This window comes from Protomyctophum parallelum, assembly GCF_964188405.1.
Source record: "Protomyctophum parallelum genome assembly, chromosome: 20".
Classification (NCBI taxonomy): domain Eukaryota; kingdom Metazoa; phylum Chordata; class Actinopteri; order Myctophiformes; family Myctophidae; genus Protomyctophum; species Protomyctophum parallelum.
The window spans coordinates 17,170,366-17,194,433 of NC_139718.1; the positions used below are offsets into that span (position 1 = coordinate 17,170,366).

A 24,068-nucleotide genomic window follows, 5' to 3' on the forward strand; every position below is an offset into this window, starting at 1 on the left:
TCCACTTCTTGTTCTTGTTCACCTGGTGGTGCATAGAGGTGGGGTTTAGAACTGTGACTCTTTGTTCACCTGGTGGTGCATAGAGGTGGGGTTTACAACTGTGACTCTTTGTTCACCTGGTGGTGCATAGAGGTGGGGTTTACAACTGTGACTCTTTGTTCACCTGGTGGTGCATAGAGGTGGGGTTTAGAACTGTGACTCTTTGTTCACCTGGTGGTGCAAAGAGGTGGGGTTTAGAACTGTGACTCTTTGTTCACCTGGTGGTGCAAAGAGGTGGGGTTTACAACTGTGACTCTTTGTTCACCTGGTGGTGCAAAGAGGTGGGGTTTAGAACTGTGACTCTTTGTTCACCTGGTGGTGCATAGAGGTGGGGTTTAGAACTGTGACTCTTTGTTCACCTGGTGGTGCAAAGAGGTGGGGTTTACAACTGTGACTCTTTGTTCACCTGGTGGTGCATAGAGGTGGGGTTTAGAACTGTGACTCTTTGTTCACCTGGTGGTGCATAGAGGTGGGGTTTACAACTGTGACTCTTTGTTCACCTGGTGGTGCAAAGAGGTGGGGTTTAGAACTGTGACTCTTTGTTCACCTGGTGGTGCATAGAGGTGGGGTTTAGAACTGTGACTCTTTGTTCACCTGGTGGTGCAAAGAGGTGGGGTTTAGAACTGTGACTCTTTGTTCACCTGGTGGTGCATAGAGGTGGGGTTTAGAACTGTGACTCTTTGTTCACCTGGTGGTGCATAGAGGTGGGGTTTAGAACTGTGACTCTTTGTTCACCTGGTGGTGCATAGAGGTGGGGTTTAGAACTGTGACTCTTTGTTCACCTGGTGGTGCATAGAGGTGGGGTTTAGAACTGTGACTCTTTGTTCACCTGGTGGTGCATAGAGGTGGGGTTTAGAACTGTGACTCTTTGTTCACCTGGTGGTGCATAGAGGTGGGGTTTAGAACTGTGACTCTTTTTGATACAGTCATGGCGGCAAGACTAACGCCAGGGCTCCACTGGGTGCGTCTGCGTCGCGTCTCCGTCAACGTCGGGAATGTGCCCTTTTAATCAATGGAGGGTGGCTCCACTGCCCGCGTTGCGTCGCGTCTCCGTCACCATAAAATTGAACCGGTTCGTTTTTTGACGCACGCACGCGTGACGCAACGCGCCCAAACGCGCCCAGTGGAGCCCTGGCGTAACTGTTCAGGAGAGAAAAACTGTTTCCCCCCAAAGAAATGAGTAAATAGAACAGGCAGACTCTTCACATAGAGCATGTCTGAAATAAATGTCAGAGCTGAAATTGAAATATGTAAATATGAAACAAATGCTTAAACATGTAGCTAGGTGTAATTTTAGAGTCCACAGAACTACTCTATAAGACATATCTCCAAAACTGATTGGTCAAACTGAACAACCAATATGTCAATTTGAAGCTATGAAAAAAAATCAATGACTTTGCCTCGGTCAGACACAACTATTACTGTTCAACTGGTGTCTGACAGGGGGGAGTTTCCCCGGTTGGACATAGCGCCTTTCCCCTCCATCAGGCCAACCCCACCTAGAGTATATGTACTGGAGGAGAGAACACGCCCACAGCATCCCCAGCGGGACTCGAACCCAGGACCTTCTAGCTGTGAGGGGACAGCGCTACCAACTGCGCACCCCCACTTTTTTTATATTTTATATATATATTTTTTTAGATTTGTTTGAAATGTACATACATTTCCTCTTCGGTCGCTGGCACAAAATCTTTTCAAATGGAGCTCTGCGGCTAAATCCTACTATAATTGCGCCACGTCTCTGCGTGCGTGCGTGCGTACATGTACGGTTTTAATGCACGTAACTCGAGAACCGTTTGACCCACCAACTTCACATTCGACACACGCGTTCCACACCCCCACAGGGAGTGCAGTGCCACTGCCAGGTATCGAGTCGGAACCCACGGTTCTCCAGAACCACCACAAAAGGCTCTGGTCAGGCTCTGCCAGTGGGCCTAATGAGGCCAACTCCTTTCACCTGTGCAATTTCCAGCCAATCAGGCTCTGCCAGTGGGCCGAATTGATTGCCAAGTACACTTTTCAGTTTGCAGTCTCTCTTCACACACAGGCAGTGGCACATACACAGATCTCCATGTGGGACACCGGCTGACAGTTAAAACGGGTGCTATGACAACGTATATCAATAGGCTCCCAAGTTGCATCGTTCCCAAGTAGGCCGGTGGCCGACTGCAACAGGCACGTACAGGTCTAGTACATATAAATCTGGGGTTCCTTAGAATGAAACAGTTTGAGGACCCAGTGGTGTGTGTGTGGTCTCACCATGGCCAGGCCTCCTATCTCCCTCACGTTCACGTAGAGCCTCCAGAGGTCCAGAGGCTTCTTGCCCACGGAGGGCAGCTGTGTGACGGGCGTGCCCCTCTCCTCCATGAAGGACAGGTAGCGCTCCACCCACGCGCGCCTCTCCGGCTCGCCGCCCAGCTCGTACAGCCGCGTGATTCGATCCCCGGAGCTCAGGGAGAGGAGGGAGGAGGAGGAGGAGGAAGAGGAGTTGGGGTTGGCTTTCTGAGAAGAGACATGAGACAGAGAGAGTTAACAGGTAATGTTTAATCCAGAAGCAGAGGAACCACATCCAACGTTGAGGAACCAGAATCTGTTCCATCTCATTTGGAACCATTTCTGGAACCTGTTTATCGCATTCCAAGGACCACCATATCAAAAGGGTCCATTTTGTTCCATTTGTACTGTACACTCAGAGTTACAGACCCGTAACGGCCGAGCTACACCTGGCTTTTCAGCATACTTTTGCGCGTATATATACGGCTATACGCACAAACGCATTTATAGATGCAGTCATTGCGAACGCAGTGAGCCACTTACTATGACAGCAAGGGCTGAATGTCTGTGTGTGTGTCTGTGTGTCTGTGTGTGTGTCTGTCCCACTGTTACACCACCCGCCCGCCACCAGAGGGCGCAGCTGTAGCACACACACACACAGGGCGCAGCTGTAGCACACACACACACACACACACGCACACACGCGCACACACACACACACACACACACGCACACACACACAAGCTGCGTTCGCTTCACGCGTTTGCGCGTCTTACTTGTATTTTAAAGTGCGCGTATGCGGGGCTCACGTGTGCGCGTTTTACGCACACGCACGCTTGGTGTAGTTCGGCCGTAAGGGTCCATTTGGAACCCCCTCAAGTAACCCAGAGGGTCCCTGGATCTCACTTTGAGAAGCACTACAATAATATTCATGCATATGCAACACTGTATGTGTGATGAAATTTGCGTTTATAAAAAAATCACAATGAAGGCCAAAACTATATTGATTTTTTAAAGATATAGGAATAGTTAAAGGGAGCCATTGAGGAAAAGGACCGTTAAAAGAGGGAATCGTTAATAAACCAGAATCGGAAGAAAATCCTAAAGGATTCCAACTCTGCCAAGGAGGCAGGAAACGACGAACAACCTGAATCCATCTGGGTCACAACAGAATCTTAACACCACTGATAAAATGCTCAAACTTTTTATTGTTATGTCCAACAGCCTTTATCAGATTTTTGTTTTGCATTTACATTAAAGATTAAAAGCTATTTCTTGGGAGTATGTCTTTTTTTATGCAGCTGGCACAGTTTTCTATCTATTCTCAGAGTATCAAATGACTGTTGGAGCCACATCAGTTGATTTATCCCACAGAACAACACCTGGCATTATTCCAGTCCAAATAAATCTGTCAGCAGGAAATTACAACATGCCTGCCTGTGTTTTAACACATAATACTATCACAGCCTGTGATAGTATTATCACAGCTATTTTCAAAGGATCTTTACACATTTGAGAACTTGAAATGGAACATTCTGCACAATGAGTACTTATGGTACTTTAAGTACATTCTACATGCAGAATTTCTACTTTTTTCACCACTGTCCGCATCAAGCCCAAAGAAGGTCTCTGTCTGTCTCTCTCTCTGTCAGCTGAAGCTTTCATGAACCCACTTTTGATAAAGAAGGTCGATGACATCAGAAGCGCTTTCTCCCCACCCGATAAATATAACTCACCTACAGCTTGAGCCAACACGCCTGTCACCCTTCCCTTCTCTATCTCCAGATGATGAGGTCCAACACGCCTGTCACCCTTCCCTTCTCTATCTCCACATGATGAGGTCCAACATGCCTGTCACCCTTCCCTTCTCTATCTCCAGATGATGAGGTCCAACATGCCTGTCACCCTTCCCTTCTCTATCTCCACATGATGAGGTCCAACATGCCTGTCACCCTTCCCTTCTCTACCTCCACATGATGAGGTCCAACACGCCTGTCACCCTTCCCTTCTCTACCTCCAGATGATGGTGGAATCCACCAGAACAACCACCCTGTCCTCTATGGGGGTCTAGAGGCCACTACTCCTCTCCTCCTCAATCTCCCAGACCATAAGTCCACAATCTATGACCCATTCATTACCAGCATCATCAACACAAAAATGATGTCCAACAGCCTTTATCATTTTTTTTTAGTTTTTTACATTAAATAAAAACTATTTATTGGGAGTATTTTTATGCAGTATGCAGCTGGCACAGTTTTCTATCGTCACAACTTCCACAGTATCAAATGATTGTTGTTGGAGCCACATCAGTTGATTTATCCCACAGAACAACACCTGGCATTATTCCAGTTCAAATAAATCCGTTAGGAGGAAATTCCAACAAGCCTTTGTTTGAACACATAATTAGACATAATTATATATCATATATATATATATATATCATACTATCACACTGGAATTATTGTTACAAACACACAAATGTATCAAACAAACTTTCTGTTTGATACAGCCACAGGTTGTAGGTGTGAACATGTGCCAAGTCTTCTCATTAGCCAAAACAATCTCCTCTCTTGTCTCTTCTATCCTCTCCACTCTTCCCTCCCCTGATGATTTCTTCTTCCTCTGCTCCCTCTCCATTAGGTAAGGCAACTAAGTAGATTTAATCTGGTACTTTGAGGGCTTTATATTAATATATGACATATACCGAGGCTGCCGGGATTGTTTAATTACCTTTGGAGCATACGCCGAAGTATTCGCGACTTTGATCCATGAAAATCCGCTTGAAAACACTCCAATTGTTATTAAGCCGACAAAAAACCCACTTCTGTGATGCGGGTCATAGACAAAGAGCAAAACGAGCTAAGATTGTCTCTATACAATCGTCGCATTGGACTCAGTTTCCCAGAAGCCCCTGCAAGCCGGCGGTTGGTTAATTTCTGGTTACGTCATCATAACGCGTCCGCCTCATATGAGTACTTTTACTTTTCAAGTACATTTTTATACCAATAATTGTGTACTTAAAGTGCCAAAAGTATAAGTACTCATTGTGCAGAATGTCCCATTTCAAGTTCTCTAATGTTTTCTCTAATGTTTTCTCTACCATCTCTCCTCTACCTGTCCAGTTCTATAAATATAACTCTGTCATCCTTCCCTTCTCTATCTCCCAGTCCATAAGCCCGCCATCATTACCAGCATCATCAACACATCCATAACCTCAGACTGCGTCACATCGGACTCCAAATCAGCGCAGAGTTATACTCCACTGCTCCTGTAGAAACCCGACTCCTCCGCCGTCAAGAACTGCAGTACAGACCGGCCGGTATCTTCCTCGCTTTCCAAGAACTCTTGATCGAGTTGTTTTTAATGTAATTATGTCACACGGAATAACTAACCGGTGCAGGATTCAAGCCAGCCCACTCTGGGCTTTTCAGGATTTAAAAAGAAGAAGCTGAAAACACGTCCTTGGGTGGGCCTTTGCTAAGCCCCACCCACTCCACTCTGCCAGTGGCACCCATTGAGATGCATGATAAATATTGGTATAATTAATCGGTCATTTCAGTAGCAAGAGCTTCAAAATGTCTTTTAAATCTAGTCAACGAGGCCTGCAGTAGGCTATGCATTGGAAAAATGTGCATGACATTATTTCAATAAACTAGAAATACAAGAAAATGTTAAGAGGGAGAAACAGTATCACACTCAATCAACTTTAACGTCCGACAGCCAGGAGTTTTCATGTGATGCACGGTAAGACTACGGTGATTAGTATTATTGCCAACAGCTGTGTATGTGTTCAACAACACAGCCATGCGAAAATAATATTGACAGCTATGAGGTGACAAAAGCTTTCACAGCTTAGCAACGCTTGCTAAACGATTTGGATTGGCATTGGACAATGGCTTGTGGTGGGGTTTAGTTTAGCAAAGGGTCCATTACATACCACAATGCATTCAAATTATGAACTCTGACTGGAGACTATAGGGAGCCTAGGAGATATAGGTGGGGTTATTGAGTCTAACGATCATTACAATGTCCTGATGTGAAACAAGCAAACAAACAAATGGCATTCCTCCCTCCCTCTCTCCATCCATCCATCTTACAGGGCTGGAGGGGGTGGTCTTCAGGGGCCATGGGGGGCTGCTGATGCTGTCACTGTCGTCCCCATGGTAGGAGGACAGGCTGGCAGGACTGGGAGACAGAGGGGACGGGGTGGCAGCCTGGGAGACACCAAGCAGGCTGTTATAACCATCCTGAAGGAATGGGAGGGAGAGAGGTGGGGGAAAGAAAACAGATTCAAACAGATTCAAACCTGGCAGTGAAGAGTGTCTGTCCTTTCATGTCTGATAAACCTTATTTGAATTTGAAATTCAATTTGCAGAGAGGTGTGTGTGTGTGTGTGTGTGTGTGTGTGTGTGTGTGTGTGTGTGTGTGTGTGTGTGTGTGTGTGTGTGTGTGTGTGCGCGTGCATGCACATACACACGTGTGTGTGTTGTGCTGATTAGCATCAACCCCCTGCTGTTTACTACCTGGACACAAAGCAGTACTGAGATCAGCACTCAAACACCTGCAGCCGGCACAAATGCGTGCGTGCGCCAGAAATAGATAGATCTTGATAGAGCTCAGGGTGTGTGTACAGCTACACACTGACAGACTTCATGTCAGCAAAACCACACACAGTCACACACACACACACACACACACACACACACACACACACACACACACACACACACACACACACACACACACACACACACACACACACACACACTGACTGTTTACTGACTGACTGACTGATTACTGACTGACTGTTTACTGACTGACTGACTGTTTACTGACTGACTGACTGACTGATTATTGACTGACTGTTTACTGACTGACTGTTTACTGGCTGGCTGGCTGGCTGGCTGGCTGGCTGGCTGGCTGGCTGACTGACTGACTGACTGACTGTCTGACAAAAGGGGAATTGGAGGGAGAGATGTGTAGCACAGGAGAGAGATGTTGTATTGGTTGTTGTGTTGAGTGTTGTTACTGAGCCAATGTGTGTTGGTGCGTGCGTGCTTGCTTGCGTACATGCTGTTGCTGACGCAACAAGCGTTGCTCAAATTAGATTGCTTCATCAGTGGAATGAGACCTGCCCCCAAAACAACAACAACAACATAAATTGTGTTTGTGGTGTTTTATGGTGTGGTTGTGTACCTTGGGTTTGTGAGGTTCATGGGTGGAGCTGTTCTCATCCTTGCCGTCGGTCTTGGCTTTTCCGTCTGTGATCATCATCATTCCATCTGCTGACAGTCAAACACACACAGTGAGAACAGTCAATTCAATTCAATTCAAAGGGCTTTATTGGCATGAGAAAACATACGTTTACATTGCCAAAGCAGAAAGAACAATACAACAATACAGCAATACAATCAAAACAAAAATTATGTACTTTGAAGGTCAGGATCTTCAATAGATCAACTTATATGTACCAAGATCACTCGATACAGGTATAGTGCAGGAATATACACAATGATTAGACTCTAGGGTGGTTGTGTTCCATTTGATATCCTTCTCCTATCACAGCAGCTCACAAATCTTGCTGCTGTGTTTGCACATTGTTGTACTTCGCCCAGCAGATATGGGAGTTTTTTGTCATTGGTCATGTTTTCAAAATCTCCTTGTGTGGTTGTAATCTGTGGGAAGTATGTGTCTCTGATGTCTTGGTACAATGGACAGATGGTTAGGAAGTGTAGCTCGGTTTCCACTTCATTTAGTGTGCAGTGGGTGCATAGTCTGTCTTCTCTCGGGATACAGGTCTGCCTATGACGGCCTTTCTCGATTGCGAGACTGTGCTCACTGAGTCTGTACCTAGTTAAGATTTTTCTTTGTTTTGGGTCAGTCACGGTGCTCAGGTATTCTGCCACTGTGTATTCTCTGTTTAGGGCCAGATAGCATTCTAGTTACTTGCACAAGCAGAGCGCGCAAGTAATGTTTTCGCCCGGTCTCTTCCGCCGTGACAGCTGTCCCGCCATTCGATGTTTATGCAGAAAAACATCAAATCTGTGCCTGTTTTGCTGGGACCAAATGACCACAAATGACCATATTTCTTACGTCATCATTTAGAGCTAGTCATACGTATACTATATACATAAAAATAAAATAGCAAATTGTGCCTGATCTGCTGGGACCAGAGTATGTGGTGTGTATATGTATGACTAGCTCTTAATGATGACGTAAGAAATATGGTCATTTGGTCCCAGCAAACCAGGCACAGATTTGCTGTTTTCTTGCATAAACATCAAATGGCGGGACAGCTGTCACGGTTTTTGGCGCAAAGTAACCACAGTATACCGCTAATCAACTTACAACTACACACTTTATACAGTATACAGTATAGAGTATAGAGTATATATGTATACGTATATGGTATATGCCTATATACTATATATATACTATATATATTTCTTACGTCATCATTTTGAGCTAGTCATACGTATACTATATACATAATCAGTAAAAATAAAATAGCAAATTGTGCCTGATCTGCTGGGACCAGAGTACGTGGTGTGTATATGTATGACTAGCTCTTAATGATGACGTAAGAAATATGGTCATTTGTGGTCGTTTGGTCCCAGCAAACCAGGCACAGATTTGCTGTTTTCTTGCATAAACATCAAATGGCGGGACAGCTGTCACAGTTTTTGGCGCAAAGTAACCACAGTATACCGCTAATCAACTTACAACTACACACTCTATATATGTATACGTATATAGTATATGCCTATATAATATATATATACTATATATAGTATATGCCTATATAGTATATGCCTGCTTTGCTGGGACCAAACGACCACAAATGACCATATCTCTTACGTCATCATTTAGAGCTAGTCATACGTATACTATATACATAATCAGTAAAAATAAAATAGCAAGTTGTGCCTGATCTGCTGGGACCAGAGTACGTGGTGTGTATATGTATGACTAGCTCTTCACCCAAACTTATATAGATAGAAACTTGAATCATACTTAATAATACTAGGTGTTTATATGCATAAAGTAGGTAGGTAGCAAATAGTTACATCTAAAAATTATACATTTCAAACGTTCCTTCACAGAGATACTGAGATTTGACAGTTTACAGCGGTCGAAAGGACTTGCGCGCTCTGCTTGCGCACTAGTTGGCCATTTATGGCCTACTAGTGTGCAACAAGCAAGTATGCACTCGACAGAGTGCAGTTCTAGTTTACTCTGCTTTTGTGTTGCCTCTTTCCAATGTGTCAGATAGTTTTCCTTTTGCTGTTTTATAATTTGGTTTAGTCCAATGGGTTTTCTATCTCGTGGCTCTGTTTGTGTTTGTGCCCGGAGTTCCAGGGCCAGCTGGCCGAGGGGGCATCTCTCTAGAGTTTCACTGTGTGGTTTTGAATCGAACACCAGAATAGCCACCAAGATATTCATACCAATGCAGAGCGTTAACTGCTTTATGTCCTTGTGTTTTCGATCCATTTTGCGCGTCTAAACTTTGTAAAAATGATTGGCGCACACAGGAGAGTCCCTTGTGAAGGGTGTGTGTTTGTGTGTGGGTGTGTGTGTGTGTGTGTGTGTGTGTGTGTGTGTGTCAGAAGGACAAAGTTGGACAAAGTGAAACGCTTTCGACTCTCTGGATGTGAAACTCAATATTTTCCCTCCTAGCTTTCACCTCAAACCATGAAAGAACCACGGTGTGACTGAGGAAGATTATAAAGATGCAGAGGCTTAAGGAACAAAGTTACTGTACAACCTTGTTCGCTTGAAAAAAAAATATCTATATCATCTAGTTTCTTTTCACTCAAACAACATCATTCAATGGCGACCAGAGTTTGCCAAAAAAATCAAACAAAAAAACATTGAATCCTCAAAAAGTAGCCCTAATTGAAAAAAAAAATAATAAGAAAGCTAAAGAAAATAAACCAACGGCTGGTTTAAGAATTCGGTGCATACTTTATGACTCTGCCAGATATGTCTTATTAAGAAATGCACGGGGTCCTTCCATACAAGGTTCCCCCATTCGCTTTTCCCTCGTGGGTTGCAATGTGGTAGGAAAGCGAATGGATTTTTTTCTTCTTTTTACTGCACCCAGGGGCAAACCAAGATGAGTTTTGAAGAACCTTGGTGCTCCAATTTGTTTGAAGTTCCCCAAATGTCATGAAATGCATATTTGTTGTTGTTTTGGAAGGCGGTTGAAAGCGTGATGCCTAATTTATGCTCTGTCGTGTGACGGTGTCGCGTGCCGGAAATAGACGATACACATAAGCTCACATTTTCAATGGCGTGGTATCGTCACACAACAAAGTATAAAGCTTGTAGATCTGCTATATTTGGTGAAGAGACATGGTGTACTGTAGGCTGTAAAAACAACGTGCCAAGTAGTGACTGTGCAAGTGGCTTTGATACATTCCAAATATGTGACCAGATTTGACTGAGAGCGCAACCTCCAGCTTTTTTTGCCAATTTGGAGCTTGTGATTCTGTTACATTTGATGTTTTTGTGTGATGCAGTAGTATTAGGGCATTAATTTACCAAAAAATACAATATGGAGTTAGAGACGGAAAAACACAAAAAGTTAGAAAATGCCATGTGTTTCTTAGTTTTAATTGCTTTTATTTGAAAATTGGTTTGGCAAAGTATACTGTACTGTTTCCTCATTTAATTGAATTGAATTGAATTGAGGGGAGGGGAGAAAGAGAGAGAGAGAGATTCTTCCCCCAAACATGTCTGATTGGATTTCCAATAACAAATAAACTGAATAAAGGCACAATACGTATTTAGTGTAGGCCAGACATTACCTGCATGTGCCATGTTGTAGGGTGCTCCTGCTGGCTGACTGTAGGGGGTGCCAGTACCCGTGGAGCCCGCCTGGGTCATACTGGCACCTGGATAGCTGCCCTGCCTATCACGCACGCACACACGACGCACACACACACACACACACACACACACACACACACACACACACACACACACACACACACACACACACACACGCACACGCACACGCACACAGAGATGGAGACATGGGTAAAAGATTATCACAATACAGAGAATTAAGTGTCTGTGATTGGCTGCAGGCTATATAGAAGTTATATTGAAAAGCAAGGTGCATAATCCCTGGAGAGAGGGGGTGGATGAATGTGTGTGTGTGTGCGTGTGTGTGTGAGTGTGCGTGTGCACTGTGCGCGAGCGCCCGCGTGTGTGTGTGTGAGTGTATGTTTGTGTGCGTGCGTGATACAAATGAAAAAAGTGAGAATAATAGCAATTTCTCACATTGTGCACTCATTCACATCAGCAGTTTCAAGCAAAGAACACTAGGTGTAGAGGGAAAACAGGAGCGAACTTAGCATAGTACCCTGGGAGACTCCGTTCAGTGGTTTAAGAGGTTGTATTCTCTCTCGCTCGCACGCACACACACACACACACACACACACGCACACACACAAACGTAATACCTCATGCTGGAAGCGGTACACATACATAGCCTTGGAGGCGGGTGGGTTTGGTAAACTGCCCTGTAATCTCATCTCACAGACATAATGAGTCACAGAGTACATATGTAATCCCTCTACGAGGCCCTGGCACCGAGACAACACACCAAATGCTCCAGCTCTCATCATCTGGCCCCGTTTCCCCAGAATAGGCAATCTATACCCGTCCAGTACCACGTTCTGTTGTTGCTGGGGATAACTGGGGATGCAACAGTTATAAACCGGGATGCGTACTAAGATTAGACCCGCTAACAGTCCGATATGCGGAAACAATGGTCGGACTACCGCTCGAACTGCGCTGCTCCCGTGCTCAGGGTTATGTTTAGGTTAGAGGGATAGGTTGTCGATAATGACTGGTCTGACCAATGACTAGTCTAAGGTTAACCAAACTATGGTAATCAACATAAGTAGAAAGTCAGTAAGCCTTTTCGAGCCATGAGGCCCATAAGGCAGGAGCCTATCTCCTGTTTCTGTAGTGTGAGGCAGCTTGATGTACAAGTAGACCCCCTGGACATGATGTACAAGTACACCCCCTGGACATGATGATAGTATGTCGCAGGGAATTACCCTTGATGCTGAGTGCCAAGCAGGGAGGCACTGAGGCACAGAATGACATTAAAAAAGTAGGTGGATATCTAAAGCCCAAAAGGGTCGAGTTGACAAAATGTTTTTAAGGTAAACCACAGCAATGCAACTCATTGTAACTCAATGAGTTGCATTTTTTAGGAGGAGGTTTACCTTTAAAAAAAACGTTTAGACAACTGAAATGGTATTTTTTTTGTTATATTAGTTTTTATTTGGTTTTTATAGACATGACAAACAAGACATACATAACAACGACACATACACCAGACTGGGCAATGTATATAAAACGAGTATAAAACGAGAGTATAAAACTGAAATGGTATTGTCAGAGCATTTCATTTCCGTGTTATAACATGCTCTCTAATGACAGTGCAACGTCTCAGCCCATCACACACCAACGAGGGCCAGCTGCACAGGAGCTCGCTTCTCCAACCTCCAGACCACGCAGTCAGATACAGCAATGATTTTGTGTGACATTGGCGAGTACCGTGAACCAAAACAACCACACACTCCTATATGGGTGCCGAAACAGAAATGCGTTTATGAATGGCAAACGATTCCGTCTATACTAGCCTACTGTACCTCGTTCATCCCCGCCAATAAAAAGAAAAAGAATATAGTCCCATGTCTCCATTTGAACAACAACAACAACAAGACAGCAACTCTCCAGTGAATAGTGGAATATGTGAATCAACAGAAGCAGAATCGTGGTGGTGGTCTGGTCTTCTCCTCCCGCTATAATTAATTCATGTCATAAAAAAGCTCATTAGGAAGCACTTGATAGACCCCCCCCCCCCCCCCCCCAACCCCCCGCACAGTGTTTAATCACACTTAATATATTGCTGTTGTCGGGCAGAAACCTCCTGTCTACAATCTTCTGGTGTTTTTTTCTTTCTTTTTGTAAACCTTATTGATCATACTACAAGCGCACACACAAACACACAAACACACACACACACACACACACACACACACACACACACACACACACACACACACACACACACACACAGTCACACACACACACACACACACACACACACAGTCACACACACACACCACTCATCTGCCTCGGGGCAACTTTATGCCAGAGAAACAACGACAACTACAAAACAACAACACGTACAGCACCTTGTTGCTGCAGATATACTGTATATATGAATATACACACACACACACACAGTCACATACAGCGAGAGAGTTATATGTGTGCGCTGTAGAGACAGACAGACAGACAGAGGAGCAGAGAGAGTATGGATGGAGTAGATCAGCTGGAGACCATGAATTATAAATGGATCCAATCTGCTCACCAAGCCTCTCCGAGCTCCTGACTCAACTGTACGCACGCACGCACGCACGCACGTGCATTACCATATATGTGGACGGCATTTTCATAAATGCTATTATTTAAGTTTAAACCTACCTAACCCTATAATACCTTACCTATACAGTATACTTGGCTGTGCACCAAAAATCTAATCTACAAGCTCACATCGTGTCATAGTGCAAGCTCGGCGCATCACAGTGTGACACGTCTTTTTTTTTTTTTATCCCACGATTTTGTAACCCATTTTTCACCCCTGTGTCAATCATCTAATGTGATCCTGGGCTCTACACACCCTCCACCAACCTAGTCCCCATATATGGGGGACAAGGGGAGAGCAACGGACTTGAACTCATGCTTCCTTCATGCCTGAGTGTCCAAGTTGCTCCTTTACACCTGACAGGGGTGAGTTTCCCTGGTTGGACGTAGCGTGTGGAAGGAACACGTTATTCCAACCAGTTCCTTTCCCCTCCATCAGGCGCCCCGGCTGGCCAGGGGGAGGCAATTTAGACCAGGATTACTGCATGTTTTTTGTGAGGGTACCTACCCTAGGGGACACGGGGAGAACATGCAAACTCCACACAGAAAGGCCCTTTCACCAGCCCCACCTTCGGGTATGGGCACTGATGACGCGGAGGAGGAAACATGCCGCCAGCACCCACAGCGTCCCGAGCGGGAATCAAACCCAGGACCTTCTAGCTGTGAGGCGACAGCACTACCAACTGTGCCACCGTGCCCCTAGATTGGCTATCTTAAGTATAAAGAACAATACATACTGTACTTCCTTCCGACATCAGCGTTCAGAGAGGCTTTCAGAACTCTAGTTGTGGAGATTCAGGACATCTGGAGACCTTGTGTGCAACTTCTGAGAAAATGTTCTGAGACCATCCCACGAGGGTTGTGGGGAAGAAAATATATCTATGCTCGAATCGCGATTGTTCATGAACAATTCAAATATAATCCTTTTTAGCTATAAAACAACCATTCTTACGAAGATCAGGAAAATGCTGCACGTACGCACGCACGCACACAGGCACATGCACGCACACGCACGCACACAGGCAGGAAATACGGAGGAGACACTCAAAATAAACCCATGAATAACAGGACAGCTTTTAACATATTAAATCCAGAGAGAAGCTCCTCGCTGCACATCAAACAGTGACGTATGGATGCAGCACAAGCCATTTATTCTGTCCGTCTAATAAAAGCCGTGCGTGGCTGGCTGCCAAGCCTCTGAGCAACACAACACTAAAGGCAACATTCAAACGCTGCTCTTATTTATTTAGCACATTTACTTACTAAGGAGGTCAGAAATGAATTATTTGGCGAGGATTTGCCCGCGAGCACTCTCCTTTCCTCTCCTCTCCTCTCCTCCACATTTTTTCCTCTTAAAATTTCCTTTGATTTAGCTTAATTTTTGCGCTTATTTTTCAACAAGGCTTGTACCCTTTTTTTCTCTCTTTTTTCTTTCCGAGTGTCGCCAGCAGCACTAGAAAAGTCATTTGAAAAATCCATGTCTGTTCTTGGAAGGTGCCGCCAACAAAAAGCTTATGTCTTTTAATACACACGGTTCTCAACATCAGGTCCGGGGACCACCAGGAGTCCAAATGGACCCTTACAGGTCTGTAACTCTACCATTCGTACCAGTTAAAATTAACACTAAAAATAAATAGTTGTCTATTTTTGGTTAGTGACAACCTTGTCCGACGAAGGTACTGATGTTACTTGTAATATGATGTGACAATGAAGTTTGATTCTAATTCTGGATCTTCCAGTTACATTTTATCCACATCTTCAGATTTTGCTGCCTAGTAAGGGGGGTAAAAATACTTAGGACAGATACTGTCACGGTGTGCAGGAGACAGAACCCAAATGCAGAGCAGAGTATAGTTTCAAACACTGGTTTATTAATAAAGCAGGTTAGCTACAAGACAAAGGCAGCAAGCACAAGTAAACTCAGGAAAGCCCTTTGGCCAAACTCTTCAAAAGTAAAAGGCAAAAATCCAAAAAGGCATAACTAGGCAAAACAGTCGAGAAAATGCAAAAACCTTAGAACACACGGAAATCCAGGTACAGGCGAATCATAGGAAACATCCAGGAAAGGTTGAGCACCGGACAAAGGATTATGTTCCCACAGTTTGTGTGTGTAATGAGTCCAGTCTTTATAGGAGGTGGGTTGATTGGGGAAATGTTCTCAGGTGTGAAAAGGGGCATGGCACTGCTGGGCTGGGGATGGAGTGGGAACAGGTGTGTGACAATGACTGAGGGTAGGAATGGAGAGTGGGAGTGGCTGACAGGGAGATATGGTATGCAGACCATGAGGCTGACAGGGAGATATGGTATGCAGACCATGACAGATACAAGATGAAACAGGCTGTCTACTTGAACCTTAGAGTATATATGAATAGAGACGGCACCTGAGTTCTCCTTCCATCCACTTGCATTAAGTTGCTCAAAAGCGCATGAGGCGATTTCACTCCTCCTTCCGGGTAGGAACAGAGTGCATTCTGGGATGGATTGGACCCAAACACATGAACGCGCTGGCCGTTGACTATCATTGCACACGTTCACAATTCACATGCGTTCACGTATGAAACAGCGTTCCCGTGTCATCATGAACGTGCCCAATGATAGTCAACGGACCAGCGCGTTCATGTGTTTGGGTCTAAACTGCAATACCAAATTTGGCCACTATGTCCATTTCGCCTCAGGGTTTCCTCCGGGTGCCGTCTCTATTCATATATACTCTAAAGGTCATTACACACTGGCGAATTAGCGACGCGATGCGAATAAGCGATCTGAAAATGCGAAATATTTGCCCGGCAAATTTATTCGCGTTTGCCTATGCAGTGTACACATCTATGCGACGCGTATTGTGCGATTATAGCTCCTCTCCTCTCCCTCCCCCTCTCCTGTCCTCTCCTCCCCCTCCCGCTTTGGTATCCTTTCTTTAATATCCCCGTATCCAGTACTTCACAGATGGAGGGGTCCAATTGGTACCGGCCCACATATGGTACAATTGGTACCAGCGACACCCGTGCATGTGGGCATATATTCCGGTTATAAAGTCTTTATTTTCGGGTCAAAAACGGGTCTGCACAGCAGAAATAGCCTAGTGCAAATCTTACCTTTTTGATGAGCCTGTTCACTGGTTATTTTAACTTTTTTCAATATTGGCATATTGCCTATGGTAAATACCATAATAACATCAACACATCAATTTAACTTGAACAACTCCTCCTCCTCTCCTCTCCTCCTCCACTCCACTCCACTACTCTTCTCCTGCGTTATGTCATTATTGGTATCCTTTCTTTCATACCCTAAAGAGAAGGCACTCATGTGCCGAAACGTTGGTCTTTAATAGAAGTGTTCTGTATCGTGATTCGTGACTACGAGCTGTGCAACCGATCCTTTACAAGTTTGTCTCCCGTCCCGTGGTCAGCATGCACCTCGATCCTCACTATTGGTGTGCAGCGTGCGCTAATACCTCTTTTGTTTGTATTGGTATATCCTACTATCCTTTCCACCACTTCTTGTCTTCTTCACTACCGTGAAGTGGAGTCCAGAGTCATTTGGGATCGACGGCCGGTCGGCTGCTCACCCGTGCCGTAAAAAATAAAATTATAAATAGGGGGATGTCAGCTAATTTGGGCCACTTTTTGGTAATTTGGTAATTAAACTGAGAAAAAGCAATGCATGACACTAAATTGGGTTTATATGATTATTATTGACTTTTTAATATCATGTTTAAGTTAAATGTATTTAATAACAAATAATAGTTTAGTCCCTACAGCTTCTGAAACAAGCTGTCACATATTTTTAAGATGTAGCATTTTCATGTAAAATAAGCCACCTGATCAGCTAAGATGGGCCACCGTTTTTTTTAGCCTTGCTTTTTAAAGTTGAACAGCCAATGGATGCACATGATTCTCGCTACAAGTGTACTTGACATAAAACAGTCTATGGTTGTTATGGCGGGAGATGCAATGCATCACACGCAACAGTTGAAATAATATCAGTCATATATGGCTACTCAGGGTAAATGCCAGGTGAAAGCAATCTCAGTTGTCAATGATAAGGTGATCACATATACTGCTTAGCCGACTTTTTTTTTTTTTTCAGCTAAAATGGGCCACTCAAGCTGCAAAGAAAAACAGTCATTTCTGATTTAAAAGAAATCACACCCGTGTGAAGTGAGGGGTGCTCTTTTCATCGTACATTATCCATTCATTGTCAATGGGAATTTAGTCTGTGTAGGACAAAAATCGCCGATTTGCTCAGACACATGACGTAAATTCTGCCGAGTGTGGCTGCACTAATAACTTACCCAGGGGGCAAAGGGGGTTGACCTGCATTTGTCATAACATACAAAGTTGTCCACCAGAAATAATATCTATGACCCAGTAGGATCACAACCTATATGGACAACCTGGCCATTTTTTGGCCGAAAGTCCATTATGGCCGCCCCAATATTAGCCCCTATTAGTTATAATGGGGGGTGAATAGTGCAATTTTTTTAACAGAGATATTTCCCCGAAACTTCACAGGTTGATCAATAATATGAATACGAACATTTTTTGCATTGAAAGTTTCCATGATATTTCCATGAAATCCAATATTAGCACGCAGAAAATAGGTTTGGCTTGAACTTCTGAACCAGATGAGCTAGAAACGCAAACTTGGTATCTATTTCATGGTTTCTGACCAACTCAATGGAATACCTATTTTTATTATTGGGTGTGTCAATGAAAGTCATGAACATAGTCAGCACCATAAGCAATTTCCGATACTTATAGCAGCCCATTAAATTGCAGCAGGGCTATGGCAGGAGAAAGCACACAAACTACCAGTGTTCCATGCATTGACGGGTTGTGACACTGTGTCAAGCATGTTGGCCACGGGAAAAAGACTGTATGAAGTATGGGCTTCTGAGCTTATACACATGCCCTGTTGATATTCATTTGTGAGGTAGAAGGAAGCTTCTGGTCAATTCCAAAGATTGAATTCTGGATCATAAAAAAATACTGATTTGACACCAAGATCACCCATATCAGACAATCATACAAGTGATGGCGGCCATCTTGAATATTCAATGACAATTTTCAATTATGCAAAAGACACTTACCAAGTAAGTACTATATATGGTTAATGAGTCTGAAATCATATTATATCCATCATTCATAAGAAAACAGTTGTTGCTGGTGGCCATTTTGAAAAATGGCTGCCATGGTCCCACCATAAAAAAATAGACCAATCAAATCAATTGTTTTGTCAAGTACAGCTGTGTCAAGACATATGTGCTGTGTGCACATGATGTGCAGCATTGGCTGTTAAAACTCAAAGGTCTAGGAGGCAGAAACCTTGGCTCATTTTATCTTAGTGATGGCCCACTTTACCTGAGACCACCCTACATACAGACCAAAGTTTGGCGGAGCCCGTTGCTCGCTGTTGCCGTTGCGTGCTGTTAGCACACGCACACCCATGTGCCATGTCCACGCACGCGCGCGCACGCACACGCAAGCACACACACACCCAACAGAGTTGTAGGAGGGGAGGTGTGCAACAGTGTGTGCTGCTGCGCTATCCCGACCTGCGTAGCCGGACCGGCTGCTGCTCTGTTGCACACCCATGTGCCATGTCCACGGCACGCACGCACGCGCACACACACCCAACAGAGTTGTAGGAGGGGACGTGTGCAACAGTGTGTGCTGCTGCGCTATCCCGACCTGCGTAGCCGGACCGACGGCTGCTCTGTTGACATCTACTGTACGGTACGCCTCTGTTTATACACAGCAACAAGTTTGGGCTGCATTCTGATTGGTCAGAGGTGCTGCAGTTCGCCTGCGAATGTCTGCAAAATTCGACACCAGAGCGAACAAATAAAGAGTGAAAACTGTCGCATTTTTGCACATTCTCACATTCGCCACTGATGTGGAAGCTTGCATTGACTTCAATTGGTTTTAAAAAAATGCGAATTATTCGCACGAATAAATCGCGTCGCCAATTCGCCAGTGTGTAATGACCTTAAGACTTGAACAGAGACACAGAGAGAGAGAGAGAGAGAGAGAGAGAGAGAGGGGCATGACTTATACTTCATGGTACAGTGGTGTGTCACATGCTGCCAGTCTCTAATCAAAGCTCTTAGTTGGTTGATAGGTTTGTTATAATAACATACAGTATACCAGGGTGGCTTTGAAAACTTCAACTTCAGACAGACAGACAGACAGACAGGTGAATGACAGCATGTCTGATTAGTCCCAGCAGACGACACCATGTTATGTCAGCTTATTATTGACAAGACAGTCGCCTCAGCCCACATTTGCATTATTGTCAGTGTGTGTGTGTGTGTGTGCATCCGTTTGTGTGTGGCCCCTGATGTACCTCATTAATCACACACTGTCAGCCATAACACGCCCCCCCCCCCCCCCCCCCCCCAAACACACACGCGCATGCGCACACGCACACGCACACGCACACACACACACACACACACACACACACACACACACACACACACACCTTCCAAATGACAACATACACAAAAAACTGAGACTGAGAAGTGAGAAGAGAGAGAGAGAGAGAGAGCGAGCGAGCGTGTGTGCGTGTGTGCGTGCGTGCGTGTGTGCGTGCGTGGACATCAGCATTGGTAAGATAATCTGTCGACAATAATAATGATGACTCTAGTGATGATGATGATGATGATGATGATGACTACGACAGTGGTAATAATAGATTGGCTCTGGTTTGCAGTGGTGGAAAAAGTACTGAAATTATTCCTTGGGACCAAACGTCAAGCATTGACTGGAAGGGGGGGGGGGTACCCACGACGGCAGATATTAACCAAGGGCGGACATGAGTTATATTTGGTCCCTGTCGGGACATTAACTCGAACGGCGCTGAGCGTACATCGCAAGTTTGCAACGTTCAACACGGGGAATCGCTCGCCTAGCGGCTCGCTCCGCGATGGTCAAGGCTTTAGACGGCGAGCCTCCGTCTGTTTTTTTTAGCTGAGCCGTCACCCTGTTACGTCTTGGGTTTGAGAACGCCACTTCTGCATTCCTGGAGTGTGGAAGTGAGCGGGAAGGCACCAGATGACCCCCAGGGTAACCTCTTCCAGTCAAACATTTGGACACATTTTGTCCCAAGAAGTATAGTAGTATAGTATAGGCTGTTTGGGGAGTGAGAGTGTGTTGACAGACACAACCCACTATGCACAGAGGAGTCAGAACACTCAGCGCTGACTCCCACACTCTGCACACTGCTCAGAACACGTGGGACCCACAAGTAAACATTGACAATGGTTCAATCTGCCGGCTGTGCTGGAGAGTAACATTACTTTACTAATTAAACATACAGGTTTTTCTACTCCACTACAACATTATTTGTCTCTGAGATGTATTCTTTTTTAACTCCATCGTAATTATATGTAAACTTGAGTTGCACATTACTTTTCAGATTCAGATTATATTATATTAAATATTTTACTTTGTCTATAAAGAATTTCTATAGACAAAGAATTTCTACATTTTGAAATTATAGTTTGACGGCAATACCTTTGTACTTTTACTAAAGTAACATTCTGAATACAGGCCTTTTCTACACCATTGTACTATTTAGCCACTTATTTAAACCGTCTAGTCGTAGAGAACCGGACTTGAGTTACAACTGTACTTGGACCACTCGTCTCTTCCGTCTACACAAAATCTCTTTTGCCAAAAATAGCCGATTCCACAAGCTCAGATGGAGTAGATCTGCATGCTGGGGTTCAAGTGGTTCAGTAATCGGAGCACTTCTTCCACCACTGTCTGATGTTTTATTTGGGGGGTGGTGGAGGCGGCAGGAACAATGACAGCCCCCAGTTCCTGTGGTGTGACATTGGGAGGAGAAACCCTGCACGCCTCGCCGATGGAAGAAAAAAAGAGGGGGAAAAAGGAGAAATCCGCCCTTCCTCTAACAAGCCGGGGCGCGTTGTGACAAGTTCCCCTGGGCTGCGGGTTCAGCTGGAGTTTAAACTACCCACACATATCCCACAATCCCATACATACAGTACACCCCTCCCCCTCCTCAAGTCCTGAAACACACTGTGTGTGCTTAGCAACCAAACCCCAGCATCCCATAATTCAAAAACCATAACATCACCAAATATTCATTTTTTGTGTGCGGGGAAACAATGCAGCTTGTCCGCTTAACCTTTTAAACCCCACGGGGGTCCGGGAGGGAAAATCTAAAATATCGGAGTTGGAACCGGAGACCTTGACCAGCCCCATTTACCCGCTGAGAGCTGTTCATGAGGTGGACAGAATCTAGCCCCCGCCGCCGGGGGATTGGGGCTCAGGAGGATTTATACCACAATTCTACGCAAGTGCTGTGCACTATTCTGGGCGATGTCACAACAAGGGAACATTCAAACGTGCGGTGAGCTTTAAGGTCGGCTATTTTCGGTAAAGAAATTTGGTGTGTACAGGAGAAAAAAGAAGGAGGGGGGGGCATAAAGGCTTTTCAGATGGGGGGGTCCGCTTCCAAATACATATAAATTCAGGGGGTCCCTGACCCTAAACAGTTTGAGAACCCCTGCTATAGAGAATACATATAGTTAGATGTTCTGCTCGAACCTTCATCTTGTCATGTTTCCATATGGAGCTGAACCTGTGCACGGTTGTTACTCACCCTCCAATATTATCGCTCTTTCAGCAAGAAATTTGTATTTGACTCTTTTTTAGGCGGTGTGAGAAAATAGAGACATTTCTTGAAATGGCTCCCAGCAGAGAGAAAGAGAGACGCACACACACACACACACGCACACGCGCGTGCGCAAAAACACGCACACACACATGCACGCACGCACGCACGCACGCACACACACACACACACACACACACACACACACACACACACACACACACGCACGCACGCACGCACGCCTTCAGAACAGAAATGCTCCTGCTTGCATATATGCTCACACACAAAAGAAGCCCGCTCTGTGTCCCATTTTCAGCTCACAAGCCCCCTGCAGAGAGAGAAGCACTTTTTTTCTTTCCGTTCTTTTTCTCTGAGCTGTTTTTTGTCAGGTAGAGGGCTGTCACCATTACATTTAAGTTGACGATTCCTTGTCGTACAAATAATTGTGATTTAATCCTTTTTTTTGGCACTTAACGTTGGATCATATGAACACATTATGAAGCACGTTTAATAAAACTCACACCATGCTGCTCTATAATGTTATTGTTCACTGAATAGGATATGAAATGAGTACTAATAGACTTCTTCCTCACTGTCAATGTGGTGCTGGAGAAGATGAAGGTACTGCGCACGGACGCACGCGCTTTTTAAATGACTCCACACAACTCAGATTTGTTGCATTTAGTGGCTTGTGTTCCGCTCATGCTCAGGAAAATATCAGATAAAAGCTAAAGGTCAACCAGCCCATTTGGCCAAATGAAAACAGCCATATTTATAATACTTAATAACACATGCCGGACACAGGGACGCCAGACTGAAAGTGGTAAAAACATCGGGACACGTCGACCACATGATTGCTGACAACGATAATGACGGAAATGTCAGCCTGACCGTTATAGCGGTCAGGCTCTAACAAGCACACAGACAAACAAACAACAGCTCGTTAAGCTTTGGCCTCCGATGGTTTCACCACGAAACAAACTGTTGTGATGAGATGCAGAGACACCATTAGCGGTCGGGTTCTTTTACCTGCCGTGTGTGGAGTTGACAGCAGCCTGCATGGCTGCGGCCGCCGCCTCCTGGGCCTTGCGGTTGCTGCTGCTGCTGGCGCCCAGGGAACGAGGGCCCATGCCTGGCCCCGCAGGCTGGGGCATCCCGGGGGAGCTGGGGGCCATGGTGGGAGGAGGGTACGGCCGGCCCCCACGGCCCACGGGCATGGCCTGTGCTCCGGGCCCCTGGGCGTGCACGGGGCTGGTGCTGGTGCTCAGGGCCTGCAGGTTATTGTTGGTCATGCCGCCGGGGCCACTGAAGCCGGCGCTGGGGGTCCCGGCGTAGTTAGACGGTCGAGGGTAGTTACCTGGAGAAAGAGCAAATCAAAAGACCAATTAAATGAACCAATTAACTTGTTCTGAGTTGTTCTTTTCCTGCCACGGGCGAGTTTGGGCGAGTTTTGAGCGAAGTCACAGATTGTCAAGGATGAGTTTGGACGTGCCATTAGATTATTATTAATAATTATGAAAGTTATTATCATCTGGTTAGCTTGGAGTTGCTATAGCTAGCACTAAACAGGCACGGGACCGGAAACAAGATGGCTGTGGCCATCTAAAACACTTTTATTTCCTTAGAATCCTTTCTCAGATTGAGGTGTTTGATCAAAA

General features: G+C 45.0%; 1 protein-coding gene across 1 annotated transcript in view; it reads right to left on the reverse strand.

Annotated features, from left to right (window-relative positions):
• LOC310878185 (AT-rich interactive domain-containing protein 1B-like) overlaps positions 1 to 24,068 on the reverse strand; it is a 240,202-nt gene that overhangs the window by 24,355 nt on the left and 191,779 nt on the right. Inside the window, exons 8-13 of the mRNA XM_083792341.1 lie at positions 23,440 to 23,767; positions 11,124 to 11,227; positions 7,510 to 7,598; positions 6,411 to 6,560; positions 2,299 to 2,541; positions 1 to 22 (exon numbers count right to left, since the gene is read on the reverse strand). The exon at positions 1 to 22 is cut by the window's left edge and continues 183 nt beyond it. Coding sequence (XP_083648467.1) covers positions 1 to 22; positions 2,299 to 2,541; positions 6,411 to 6,560; positions 7,510 to 7,598; positions 11,124 to 11,227; positions 23,440 to 23,767 — 936 coding nt within the window. The remainder of the gene's footprint in view (positions 23 to 2,298; positions 2,542 to 6,410; positions 6,561 to 7,509; positions 7,599 to 11,123; positions 11,228 to 23,439; positions 23,768 to 24,068) is intronic.